We start from the raw sequence: 12,625 nt of genomic DNA, 5'->3' as shown, positions 1-12,625 counted from the left end.
AACCACTAGCCCAACGCACCGTTGGTATCGAAAATCGATAATAGAAATTTAATGTGTTTTCTTTATAAATATTAACAAATAGAAATTTTTTTTTATGAAACAAATAGAGTATTAATGATCTCATAGATACCATCCCACAACCTTGAACTCAAAACTATGATTGACCAACTTCAATTACAAATCATATTCTCAAATGGTATTTATCTTTTATCATCCACTACTATACTTCCAAGCTCCTCTATTTATGCTTGAAGATTCAAACTACACCGGCTATCCATCAATTAATCAGAGTCCAATATGAGGGCTCATTAGATCATTCCAACAAACAAACTAGAATTCAAATTAGTCATCCAAGTCTTCACTAGTAAGTAGTGTTTGATCTCTCATCTACTAAAGGGAAAAATCAACAAACGTAGGCATTGATAGCCAATAGATTACAAAGGATAAAACCGTCATTTAACTACCATCAATTATTATAATATATCTTTTGAATTATTAAGAGCTGAAAAGGACGAAACATCATAGTCATCCTCCATTTTATCATCATCATCGCACACCAATAGCCAACAAGGAAGACTTTTCTTCTATCAGTCAGTCTAGAGAGCACAGCGAGAGAACAAAGATGAATTCCTCAAGAAAGCTTCAGGTCGTTTCACCAGTTCCCGCCGACATCGACATAGCCAACTCCGTCGAGCCTCTACACATCGCCGAGATTGCTAAAGATCTCAATCTCAGCCCTCTTCACTACGATCTCTATGGCAAGTACAAAGCAAAGGTCTTTCCTTTCTTCCCTCCCTTTAAATAGTAACTATTCGTGAACCTAACTCTCTATGTGTTGTGATATGTTTTAGATTCAGTAAAAACAAGGATCCGACCGAAGTCTTTTTTGTCTTAATGATATAACTTTTTCGAGAAAAAATCTGTTTTTGATCATGTTTTTGTGTTCTGTGATAGTTTTCAAGAGATTGCTGATGTTTTAGATTCGATTGAAACAAGTTTCCGACAGAACTCTGTTCTGTCCTAAATGATTTGACTTGTTCGAAAAAATCTGTTTTTGATCATGTTTTTGTGTTCTGTGGTAGTTTTCAAGAGATTGCTGATGTTTTAGATTCGATTGAAACAAGTTTCCGACAGAACTTTGTTCTGTCTTAAATGATGTGTCTTGTTCGAAAAAAATCTGTTTTTGATCATGTTTTTTATGTTACTAAGCTCAAAGTTCATAGATTAAAGGTTTTGAAGTTGTGATCTTGTCAACTGATGATTGATCTCTGTTAACTTCTTAGGTTCTGTTGTCTGCGTTTGATGAGCTTAAAGATCGAGAAGACGGCTACTACGTAGTTGTTGGAGGTATCACTCCAACTCCTCTTGGAGAAGGCAAGTCCACCACCACTGTAGGCCTTTGCCAAGCCTTGGGCGCTTACCTAGACAAGAAGGTTGTTACTTGTCTTCGCCAACCGTCTCAAGGCCCCACCTTCGGAATCAAAGGAGGTGCAGCTGGTGGTGGGTACAGTCAAGTGATTCCCATGGACGAGTTCAATCTTCACCTCACTGGAGACATCCACGCCATCACTGCCTCCAACAATCTCTTAGCCGCTGCCATCGACACTCGGATCTTCCACGAGGCGTCTCAGTCAGACAAGGCTCTTTTCAACAGGCTGTGTCCTGTTAACAAAGAAGGGAAGCGCAGCTTCAGTGACATTATGTTTAGGCGTTTGAATAAGCTCGGGATCTCCAAGACCATCCCCGAGGAGCTTACCCCCGAGGAGGTTAAAAAGTTTGCGAGGCTTGATATTGATCCTGATTCTATTACTTGGAGGAGAGTGATGGATGTTAATGACCGGTTCTTGAGGAAGATTACTGTCGGTCAAGGACCTGAGGAGAAAGGGATGACTAGAGAGACAGGGTTTGACATCTCTGTCGCTAGTGAGATCATGGCTGTGTTGGCTTTGACGACCTCTCTTGGTGACATGAGAGAGAGGCTTGGCAAAATGGTGATTGGTAACAGCAAGGCCGGGGAGCCGATAACAGCTGATGATCTCGGTGTTGGAGGAGCATTGACTGTTCTTATGAAAGACGCTATTCACCCTACATTAATGCAGACGCTTGAAGGAACACCTGTCTTGGTTCACGCTGGTCCTTTTGCAAACATAGCTCATGGGAACTCATCTATTGTTGCGGATAAAATCGCGTTGAAGCTTGTGGGGCCTGGTGGTTTCGTGGTGACGGAAGCTGGTTTTGGCTCTGACATTGGAACGGAGAAGTTCATGAACATTAAGTGCCGTTACAGCGGGCTGACGCCTCAGTGTGCGATCGTTGTGGCGACCGTTAGGGCCTTGAAGATGCATGGTGGTGGGCCTGATGTTGTCGCCGGGAGGCCGCTTGACCGGGCCTACGTGAGCGAGAATGTTTCCTTGGTTGAAGCTGGATGTGTGAATCTAGCGAAGCATATTGCAAACACGAAGGCGTACGGTGTGAATGTGGTTGTTGCTGTGAATATGTTCTCGACGGATAGTGAAGCAGAGCTGAATGCTGTGAGGAAGTTTTCTATGGATGCTGGTGCTTTTGATGCTGTGATTTGTTCCCACCATGCTCATGGTGGTAAAGGAGCGGTAAAATTTTCTAAACTGAACACGTTCTGGTCTGATCATTCTTTTGCAGTCTCAACCACATTGAAAGATGAATTGTCTTGTTGTAGGTGGATCTTGGTATTGCTGTTGAAAAAGCTTGTCAAAACGTTACTCAGCCACTAAGGTTTCTCTACCCATTGGAGATCAGCATCAAAGACAAGATTGAGGCTATAGCCAAGTCGTATGGAGCCAGTGGTGTTGAATACTCAGACCAGGTGATTGAATCATTCCTAGATTTTTGACCCAACCTAACTTGCCGCGATTTTCGGTTAGTTCGGTTCAGCTCGGTAAAAAAATCGGTTTTCAGTTCGGCAATCGGTTAGTTCGGTTTTTTAAAAACAAAATTAAAACAGTACCAATCTCTACCAAAATTCCGAACTAACCAAAATTGGAACGGAAATAACCACATTTTATTCAGTTTAAACCAAAAATTTAACCGAACTAACCGCAAAATAGAAAACTTAGGTAAATTTTTTTAAAATCGAACCGAACTGTTTTGCGGTTCACTTCGGCGAGATTTCAACTGACCTTAACAAACTGAATTCCAAATTCACCTACCTGGAAGAAACCGAACCCGCATGCATACTAGACGAACTCATTCTACTGGGACTTTGATATTTCTGACTTGTGATATGTGAATACAGGCTGAGAAGCAGATTGAGATGTACACTCAGCAAGGCTTCTCCAACCTTCCTATATGCATGTCTAAGACGCAATACTCATTCTCTCACGATGCATCAAAGAAAGGAGCACCTACAGGGTTTGTGTTGCCAATAAGGGATGTAAGAGGAAGCATAGGTGCTGGATTCATATACCCATTGGTGGGTACGATGAGTACAATGCCTGGACTTCCGACAAGACCTTGCTTCTATGAGATTGACATTGACACTGTCACTGGAAAAGTTCGTGGCCTTTCTTAATTTGGTGGATTATTCAAAGCTGATCACCAACTTCCACGAGTCTTCTTTCTCCTTAATTCAACAATAAAATGTTTGTACATTTGATTTGAGTGTGTTTATGTTTCAATTGAATAAGAACATATTGTCTTTCTGATTATTGTCTGGAAAACTTACTCTTCACATTTATATATGAATAAGAACTTATCTCCTTTCTGATCAGTCTCTGAATACTCGCTCCCCACATAATGCCATGGTTCAAGTCAAAGCTCAAGATAATGTTACAGAGAAAGCTGCTTATTATTAATCAATGTGTTCCTTCGATGAATGATGAGAGGCTTGTAGAATCCATCTCTTTGAAATGAATAAGAATATCTCTTTCCTTCTAATTGATCTCTGAATAAAACTCACTCGTTCACAATCATGTTATTATTTGGCTCAAGTCACATAACTCAATGTAAAGGTTACAGATAAAACTGTTGATGATCATAAACAAAGAAAGCAAATGAGAAATACATATTCTTTCTTCTGGAAAATCATATTATGTGATATCATCAAAAGCAATAGCAGGTTGAAGGAATCATGCACTGGGAGGCTTGTAGAGCTTCTCAACCATCTTCCTATACTCTGCACAAGAATACAAAAGAGACTTAAGAAACTCATAATGCATGTGTGAAATCAGTATCTGCATATATTTGTTTACCTTCTTGGTTGCTCCAGAGCTGAGCTGCTTGAGTGTTCAATGGCGAGCTGATGTTTGGTTCTGACAAACACAAAGACACACACACTCAGATATTGGATTAACAAGCCACATGGCTTACACGAAAATCAAAGGTTATGCTCAATAAAGTACCTCCCAGAAGGCTCTGAATCGACAGTAGTATTGTCCTCACGTCATAAGCAGACGACCATTTATCCTGCCCAATTAGATAATGTGAAAACAAATTAAAGATATTCCTCTAGATTCTGTGTAGCACACAAGTATATATGTATTACCTGAAGAATGTCCAAGCAGATATTGCCATAGAGATCAACGTTGGGATGGAAGCAAGTAGTCTGGAACTTGATCTTTGGAGGTTTGAAAGGATAGTCATTGGAGAAAGAGAGTGAGAGTCTGTACTCAGTTCCTTCAAACACAGTGTCTTTGCTTCCTGTTATTGTCCCTTTCCAACAGAAGATGTTGTCTTCCTCTGGGAAAGCAGAGATTCCCGGGTCACCACCCATCTGCAAACAACCCACATACATGAGCATCTTAACTACAACAAAGAGAACTAGTTCAAGATTTTCCTTATTGTCAACAAGTGAAACAAAGATAACTTACCATCAAGCCCATGAGTTCAGATTGCAGCCTGCGTTCAAGTAAAGACAAATCTTGATTAAGAATCTGGGTACGATAAAAATCAAAGCTTTATGTAGTATAGGAACATGGCACACTTCTCTAAGTAACATTCTAACGAACAGTTTGTATGCAAAGCTATAAGAGAAGTCTTCGCAACCATGAATCAAAGACAAACGAATCTGAGCTATCAATGATTAGAAACGAGACAAAAAAGACAAAGGCGGGTTCTTTATGTTGCAGCAAGATGGAGAGATGCAAAAGGACAAACCTTTTGAGAACAGATTGGCTGTCAACGGTCTTAGTCGGAGGAGCAGATTGCTTTGATCCGTTTGACGCCGGAGGATCTGCGGCAGGAGTATTACCCTGGTACCCATTAACGGCAGCCATCACAGAGATCGAAAGTAGAAGAAGAAGAGAAGAGAGCGTGAACAAAGATCCTTCTTCTTTCTTCCCTTCTTCCTATGAGTGAGATCGATGGAAGAGTCACCGAAGGTTATAAAGGGGCGTCTGACTGGGTGGAGACGACGTCGCTTTGAATGAAGAAAACATGTCCTAACGGCTACTTGCCTTTTTCTTTTTCTTTTACAATTTTTTTTTGTTTCTTTCCCAGAAAATAGTTAATTTTTGTTGACAAATGGCATAAACTTCTTTAAATACATTGTACTGTAATGTCTTTGTAAACAAAGAATAGAAAAAAAATATCTTTGCAGATCTTAGATATGGTTAACTGTATTATGCAAGTGATCAAGATGTATTTAATAGATTTGTCTATATATTGATAAAATATATTATTTCTGAAAGATTCACTACTATTTCTGTTTTGTTTTCCAAAATTACAACTTTTTTAAAAAATATCACAGACTTTAATTTTTTGGGTTCATATTAAATAATCTCCATTAACTGTAGGATTAGTAGTAAACTAGTAGAAATTAACAAAATTTTAAGTTTAGTAAAGAGTTATAAATGTGTTTTTATGTGTGTTTGTAGTTAACCGGGTTTACTTTCACCTAGTTTTTAAACAGGAGAAAGTATGCATCAAATCATTTGATTCAAATGCAAGAAACTTCAACCAGATGATGTAGTTGTTAAAACGTTTACCTCATCTCACAACAAACTAAAGCAGACAATCTTGTGCGAACTTTTTTTTTGAACAAAAATACTTGAAACTTTTCTTATCCATTCCAGTCTTGTGCCCCCACTCTCCTGCAAACCCAAGCGTTAAAACCTTGTAGAGAATCTCATCTTTTTCTTTCAAAACTCAAATTATTTACCAAACTTAAGCTTTAGCTGAATAGTAAATTATCATAAATGGGTGTCCTCTTTAAAGAACCGGTTTGGAACAGAACTTCATGTGAGTTGTATCTTTTATTACACTATAAATCACTAAAACAAGATTTGTTTACAGACTCAACAAAGACTAGAGTATGATCTAGACATCACTGGTGGGACCAGGATAAGCAGGAAGAGTCATGATCCGCTTGTCTAAAACCGGACCTCCCACTGTAAAATGGTACAGACTCTGAAAGCTTGAGTCTTTAATCCCAAGAACCTCATGAACAGGATCATCAAAATAACATCCTATCCCAGTTGCTGATATCCCCATTGCATGTGCTTCTAGGTACAAAACTTGCCCAACAACACCTGTCTCCCAAAACAGACGAGGGTACATCCATGCGCCCTTCTCCCTCATCACTGGCTCAAATCTAGCCACCATCCCTAGGCTGAAGCACCCATCCCCTGCAATGTCCTGCATCAACAAACCACTACCATGGTTCAACAAAGATCCAAGTTATATGCATCCAATGTTCAAGAAATCGCTAGGCGGTTGTTAGACTCTTTATAAAGAATTATTGCTTATGCGGGCGTCTAGACCGATTTTTTTAACACCTTGCATCGATTCTTTTTAAAAAATCGATTCCGTCTAAACCGATTTTTAGAACACTGTATGCATCACAACTCTATATATCCAAACTCATTACCTGATGACATGATAGTCCTTTTGCCAGCCTTTGACAATCACCCTCGGCGAGCATATACAGAGGAAGATCCTCAGGGAAACCATCTGGTCTCCTCCACTCAAACTCAGACCTCATAGCTCTCTTGAGATCACCGAGATGATCCTCGTTTCTCACCAGAAAATACAAACCCTTGGGCAAACCCGAAACTCTATGCACAAAAAGAGCAAGATGAACCTCAGCACAGTCCCAAGAAAGAGCACGAAAGGGCAGTGCAAGCTGCTCTCCCTTGGTGGAAGAGCCAGAAGGAAGACAATGCATCAACATCTGGTAAAACGCAGACTTGTCAATAAAAGTAACACCGTCCATATCAACCGCACTTCTTCTCATCCTCACAACTTGACTCACTGTTAACTCCTTATACGAACTCCTGCTAACCACACCACTCCCTCTAAAGCAAGAAGCATCGATTAAAGACGAGTTTGAGACCAACGAAGGCTTCTTGACTGCTTCAGCTGTCTTGTGGATAATGTCCCAACACAAATGCTCTTTACTCAGGACATTAGGAGTCCCTTTCCACTCCAAACTAGTGAACCCTTCTCTAATAGCAGAGGCTATTCCTTTGTAATCTATGTTAATAACAACATCTCTACCTCCTCCCTTGGGGAAAACAAGCAGCAAGCAGTCAGGATGCTCAGATTCAATCTCCGGAACTTCAGGGAGGTTCATTAGCACGTTGAGATCATCACTACCTAATCCATCAAGAAGCTTCAACTCCCACCCCAGCTCTCCAGCTGCAACGGCCAGAGCAGCGATGGCGTGACCCACGTCGTGGTTACAGTACCGAAACGCGCGTTCTCCGTACTTCCAAGCCTCACGCCAGAAGATGGAAGAGACACCGATGAGGAAAGAGTTCTCAGGGAAGAACTCGGGGAAGAAGGAAGAAGGGAGGTTTGCTCTGACCTCCAAAGAATGCTCCTTTGGAGCGTAGTGAGCGACGAAAGGGAGGTGGGAGAGCGAAGGGATGGGGGGAGAGATGAGGTAAGCTTCCGTGGGGTGCAAGTTACCGCTGCTTGGGTTGACGCGGAGAGGCCAGGTGGAGGCTCCGGTGGTTTTCCAGGCGGAGAGAGCGAGGGAGTGGAGGAAGAGGTGAGAGATTGTGGAGAGAGAGATGGGTTTTGGAGGAGGAAGCGAGGAGGAGTCGAAGAGAGAAGAGTAGAGAACAGAGTCGTGGCCCGAGTCGTGATGGAGAAGAGGGAGGAGAGGAGAAGAGAGGTATCTGCGAAAAGGGTTTGGCTGATTAGCCCAGTCGAGACCTCGAGGGCCTCTTGCGTAATTGGTGAAGGAGTGTTTTGTCTGGTTGTGGTACTTGAGAACTTGTCTCAGCTTCTCTTGTTCGTCTTCTTCCTTAAAGGTAGGGACTTTCAGGGACTTTGAAGAAGAAGAGGAGAAGGACATGGCGGAGATAAGGGAGATTGTGTGAGGGATAGGGAGAAGAGAGGCTGAGGTGAGCCTGGATGAAATCGGATTCATAATTACTGAACCTGTCTTCTACTTCTTCTTACAAATCGATCTCTGTTTGTTTGATTCTTTCATCTTCGACATGTTTCTGGAAACAAGTGGTTCAGTTCCAAAGATTCCTGAGAATCATTAACCGGGATTATTGTACCGGATCTTAAGCCGGGGTTGTACGTATTGATTTTTTCAGAACATTAAACCAGTTGTTTACAAAAAATTATTTTCCTGTTTAAAATGAAAATTATTCTAGAGGCAATAAATATCGTTTTATTTGTACAAACTGTTTAATACTAACTAGAGTTTGATCCACGCACCCGCGCAGGTATTAGTTTTTACGTATTTATACATTGATATTTGTTTTTCATGATTAGTGCAATATATTTTAGATATGTCTTCATATAACTAATTGTATTCCAAAGATCCAGATCGAATCGGATAATGTGATTATTTTTGGTTCAAATATCCAAATCATTTTCAAATACATTTGTTATTTGAATATTTTTACTTATATGTGCATCATAACCAAATTCATACAGACCCGGGAGATCCAACTTGAAACTCACACATAAATTTATATCCAAACATGGTCTAATTTCAAAACCCAAAAAATCTATACCCTAAAAAATGATCCGTACCTAAATGGGTACCCGAATGTCTATGCCTAACAGATTCCGTAAACAAATAAATATATGTATAGATATATATTTATGTGTTTGGCTAAATTAAGTGAAATAGAAAAAAAATTATTTAGTAATATTTTTACAATATTAATAATAATAATCAATATATGAATATCGATTTGTTTAGATAAGTTTTGGAATTGTAATTAGTTAATTTAAATTAAATTTAAATGCAGTGGTAGAATCCATAAATAAAAAGAAATACAAAAAGGAAGTACCTAAAAGGATATTTCAAACCCCAAAAAATCTTTACTCGAAAGAAACAACCCGTACTTAAATGGATACACCTGAATGTCTATTCCTAACTGATTCCGTAAACAAATAAAAAAATTATTTTAATGTGTTTGGCTAAATTAAATGAAATAGAAATTTTTTTATTTAGTAATATTTGTACAATATTAATAATGATCAATATATGAATATTGATTTGTTTAGATAAGTTTTAGAATTGTAATTAATTAATTTAAATTGATTTTAAATGTAGTGGTAGAATCTGTAAATAAAAAAAAATACAAAAAGAAATACGTAACTTATTATAAATGCAATGACTAAATGTATAAATAAAAGAAAATACATATACTGCTATCCAAGTTTTCAAACAATTCTCATATAACATTGTCATCCATGTTTCCAAACAAACTTAATTTGTACCTACCAAAAAAAAAACAAACTTAATTTGTACTTCAGTTTTAATAATATAGATATCTTTTTTGTAAAGTTTTCTCTATTAATTTATGATAAACTGCTTGGGCCTCAGATTAGCATTAGTTAATTCGTAGTCAAACTACTTGATCAATGAAGCTTCCATCCAGTATTAAATACTAGAAAAGTGAATAAAACAATTTTTTAAAGAAAAACCAAATCTGTGTTTCTACTTAATATTCTCGTGGATGAATGAAAATAAAAACAAATTAAAAAATGTTTTTTTTCTGTAACAATTTACATGATTACCAAGGCAGATTTTTTTACAATCACGAGAATAAATAAGTGACACCGAATATTTGGTTATGGGTAGGCAGAAGCACTCAGTTAAGGAAACACGTTTCTTGGTTATGAATCCTAATCCGAAACAATTTTCATCAGAAAGTGTGATTTGTCTGAAGTTTCGGACCCATAACCAAAGAAGATATATACTCGGTACGAATATGAAACCATAATTTGTTGTTTCGTTTTAACAAAATTCTTTGAAGCTTTTTTTATTTTATTTGGGCTTTGCACTTAACTCATTACCCAGGCAACAGTAAACCAAAATTACCCACTGTTTTTTTAATTTTTGTAACATGAAGTTTGTCAACTTTCTTGTTTGTCTAAGATATATAATTTCAGTTTAACCAATCAGTAAACAAAAACCAAATTAACAAAAGGAAAATACGAACCACTGCACATGGGATGAGAAAATGTTAATGATTAAATTTAACATAAAACTCTTAAAGTTAATTTGACATTTACAGCTGTCTTAGTCCTCTATTATTTCCTTTTCTAAATGTAACATTGCAAGAAAACGGAAACTCATTCCTTGTTAAATACCCCACTACTCATGCAACGCAACAACACAAATTTAAAGAAACATAGCACTGACTATTCCTACAAGTTACGCCTCTGTTTAAAGTTCGACATTGTCTTTCTCTTTGCTTCCTTCACAATCCAACTCGGCTATGTTTCTAGTATCCTCTGCTATTCCAATGGACGTTGCAAAGTCAGAGACTTTAAACACAACAACCGACTCTTACTTACCTGTCAAGAAACGTATGAGACTTAACGAACCACCCACCACCGACAAAGCACCAGTTTCCGCATCAGACAAGACAAAGTACAAGGGAGTTGTTCAGCATCAAAACGGTCACTGGGGTGCTCAGATTTACGTAGACCACAAACGTATATGGCTCGGTACTTTCAAATCAGCTGCTGAAGCCGCCATGTCTTATGACAGTGCATCCATCAAGCTTCGAGCTTTCGACGCAAACTCGCAAAGAAACTTCCCTTGGTCTGATTTAACGGTCCACGAACCGGTGTTTCAAAAAGGCTACACAACAGAAGCTGTCCTGAACATGATCAAAGACGGCTCTTACCAACGCGAGTTCAAAGAGTTTCTCAAAAACCGTTCTCAGATTGTATCAAAACAGAACCGAAGAGATGAAGAATCCAACAAGTGCTTCTCATGCACGCAGCTTTTTCAGAAGGAACTGACAGCGAGCGACGTAGGGAAACTCAACAGGCTTGTGATACCGAAGAAGTATGCGGTGAAGTATTTGCCTTTCATAAGCGAAAGAGAAGAGGGTGAAATAGTAGAAGATGTTGAGGTTTTGTTTTATGACAGAGAGATGAGACCATGGAAGTTTAGGTATTGTTACTGGACTAGTAGCCAGAGCTTTGTCCTTACAAGAGGATGGATTGGTTTCGTTAAGGAGAAGAGACTCAAGGAGAAAGATTTGGTCACTTTTTACACTTGTGATGTTCCTACATTAGAAGGTCAGAGCAAAAAGTTCTTGATGATCGATGTTCATTACTTTTCAGACAACAACTCAGCGGTCACTGATGAGGAAGTAAACAAGACAGTTCATAATAACAGTTCTGATGATGTAATGAAACCAGAGATTAACTCGAAGTTAGGAGGTGAAGAAGAAGCCAAACCAGAGGAGAACAAAGGAGGTTTTATGTTGTTTGGTGTTAGGATCCAATAGTTCAAAGAATATATATATATATATATATATATATATATATATATATATATATCTGTATCAAAAATAATAGATTCTAAAAATTGGAAAGAAAATAAAATTATGCGAAAATAATATATTTTAAAATTAATAGACTCAAATCTTAATTTTCAAAATAACAAAAAGGTTTCTAAACCCCAAGCTTAGTCCCTCGTCTTTCTTATTTCTTCTCTATCACTTCAAGACACCAAATAATGCAAACCACTAAAGCATCTATTAATGTATCAAGTAACATCTGTGAAACCAAAGGACAAATAATTTATGTTCCAAACCTTAAACATCTGAAAAAGAAAGGCTCAGAAACATAACATTGGAGACGGATCTCATGCTGAGACATTTTTTCTCAAAGCATAAAAAAGTTTTTCCTAAAATGAATCCTTCAACAGTAACGAAAGCAGGGAAGCTGAAAGCGATAGTGATATAACTAGACTGAGTTTAGCACTAGCCTCTGGATACACCTGTTAAACTAGGCAACGATAATTTTAATCATGTCACTTGTTGACTACTACATAAATCACAATGGGGATAATGAGAGTCATGCAAATGGAGGATATAGTGCACATAGGCTGACCTGTTGAGCTCCAGTTTCGGATAGTTGTTTGCATCTAAAAATATTAGCATAGTACTGTGGTCCAAGGGATTATGCCAGCTCCACAAAGGTCGTCCTCTATAAGGTTAGTCAAGTTAACCCCCTTGAACTGTTATTGGCAGTAGATTTTTGCAATAACAGTTCCAATATTAGTAGAGGGTAATGGAGTATGTTTGATGAACAAACAACTAGCATAAAAATCTACTTTATATCTTATACAAGAAGTACCCTAAAGTAAATACAATGTGGGTCCTAAAGTAATGAGGCAGTATTCATCACATCATATAGGCATTGGATATATATT

General features: G+C 38.2%; 4 protein-coding genes across 5 annotated transcripts; 2 read left to right on the top strand and 2 right to left on the bottom strand.

The window, feature by feature from the left end:
* Positions 1-519: 519 nt before the first annotated feature.
* LOC125610100 (formate--tetrahydrofolate ligase-like) lies at positions 520-3,745 on the top strand. Its single transcript, XM_048781837.1, has 4 exons — positions 520-775; positions 1,284-2,609; positions 2,696-2,842; positions 3,272-3,745. Exons 1-4 carry the CDS (start codon positions 623-625, stop codon positions 3,545-3,547), a joined length of 1,902 nt encoding a protein of 633 aa, XP_048637794.1. The 5' UTR covers positions 520-622; the 3' UTR covers positions 3,548-3,745.
* A 189-nt stretch (positions 3,746-3,934) lies between these two features.
* Positions 3,935-5,379, bottom strand: LOC106404546 (ubiquitin-conjugating enzyme E2 20). Its single transcript, XM_013845264.3, has 6 exons — positions 5,131-5,379; positions 4,845-4,872; positions 4,520-4,747; positions 4,377-4,440; positions 4,227-4,286; positions 3,935-4,150 (listed from the first exon to the last, which is right to left on the bottom strand). Exons 1-6 carry the CDS (start codon positions 5,247-5,249, stop codon positions 4,104-4,106), a joined length of 546 nt encoding a protein of 181 aa, XP_013700718.1. The 5' UTR covers positions 5,250-5,379; the 3' UTR covers positions 3,935-4,103.
* A 765-nt stretch (positions 5,380-6,144) lies between these two features.
* On the bottom strand, positions 6,145-8,445 carry LOC106404272. 2 transcript variants are annotated; one of them, XM_048781838.1, is made up of 2 exons: positions 6,842-8,441; positions 6,145-6,609 (listed from the first exon to the last, which is right to left on the bottom strand). In XM_048781838.1, the coding sequence occupies exons 1-2, from the start codon at positions 8,348-8,350 to the stop codon at positions 6,292-6,294; spliced, it is 1,827 nt and encodes a 608-aa protein (XP_048637795.1). In that variant the 5' UTR covers positions 8,351-8,441; the 3' UTR covers positions 6,145-6,291. The 2 variants fall into 2 exon arrangements, with proteins under 2 accessions (XP_048637795.1, XP_048637796.1); XM_048781839.1 differs by lacking the exon at positions 6,145-6,609 and having other exon boundaries at positions 6,847-7,110; positions 7,220-8,445.
* A 1,920-nt stretch (positions 8,446-10,365) lies between these two features.
* Positions 10,366-11,696, top strand: LOC125610099 (AP2/ERF and B3 domain-containing transcription factor At1g51120-like). Its single transcript, XM_048781836.1, has one exon. The coding sequence runs from the start codon at positions 10,671-10,673 to the stop codon at positions 11,694-11,696; it is 1,026 nt and encodes a 341-aa protein (XP_048637793.1). The 5' UTR covers positions 10,366-10,670.
* Positions 11,697-12,625: the final 929 nt, after the last annotated feature.

The sequence above is a fragment of the Brassica napus genome, chromosome A6 (assembly GCF_020379485.1).
Source record: "Brassica napus cultivar Da-Ae chromosome A6, Da-Ae, whole genome shotgun sequence".
In the NCBI taxonomy this organism is placed as follows: domain Eukaryota; kingdom Viridiplantae; phylum Streptophyta; class Magnoliopsida; order Brassicales; family Brassicaceae; genus Brassica; species Brassica napus.
This window is presented reverse-complemented; position numbering and strand designations above follow the sequence as displayed.

Bases quoted from the DNA above. Each gene is read 5' to 3' on its own strand.
- LOC125610100 (XM_048781837.1), top strand. From the start codon at position 623: ATGAATTCCTCAAGAAAGCTTCAGGTCGTTTCACCAGTTCCCGCCGAC. The intron at 776-1,283 runs GTCTTTCCTTTC...TTAACTTCTTAG, and splicing joins ATGGCAAGTACAAAGCAAAG to GTTCTGTTGTCTGCGTTTGA. The intron at 2,843-3,271 runs GTGATTGAATCA...ATGTGAATACAG, and splicing joins GTGTTGAATACTCAGACCAG to GCTGAGAAGCAGATTGAGAT.
- LOC106404546 (XM_013845264.3), bottom strand. From the start codon at position 5,249: ATGGCTGCCGTTAATGGGTACCAGGGTAATACTCCTGCCGCAGATCCT. The intron at 4,748-4,844 runs GTAAGTTATCTT...GGTTGTTTGCAG, and splicing joins CTGAACTCATGGGCTTGATG to ATGGGTGGTGACCCGGGAAT. The intron at 4,151-4,226 runs GTAAACAAATAT...ATTCTTGTGCAG, and splicing joins GCTCTGGAGCAACCAAGAAG to AGTATAGGAAGATGGTTGAG.
- LOC106404272 (XM_048781838.1), bottom strand. From the start codon at position 8,350: ATGAATCCGATTTCATCCAGGCTCACCTCAGCCTCTCTTCTCCCTATC. The intron at 6,610-6,841 runs GTAATGAGTTTG...TTGTTGATGCAG, and splicing joins AAGGACTATCATGTCATCAG to GACATTGCAGGGGATGGGTG.
- LOC125610099 (XM_048781836.1), top strand. From the start codon at position 10,671: ATGTTTCTAGTATCCTCTGCTATTCCAATGGACGTTGCAAAGTCAGAG.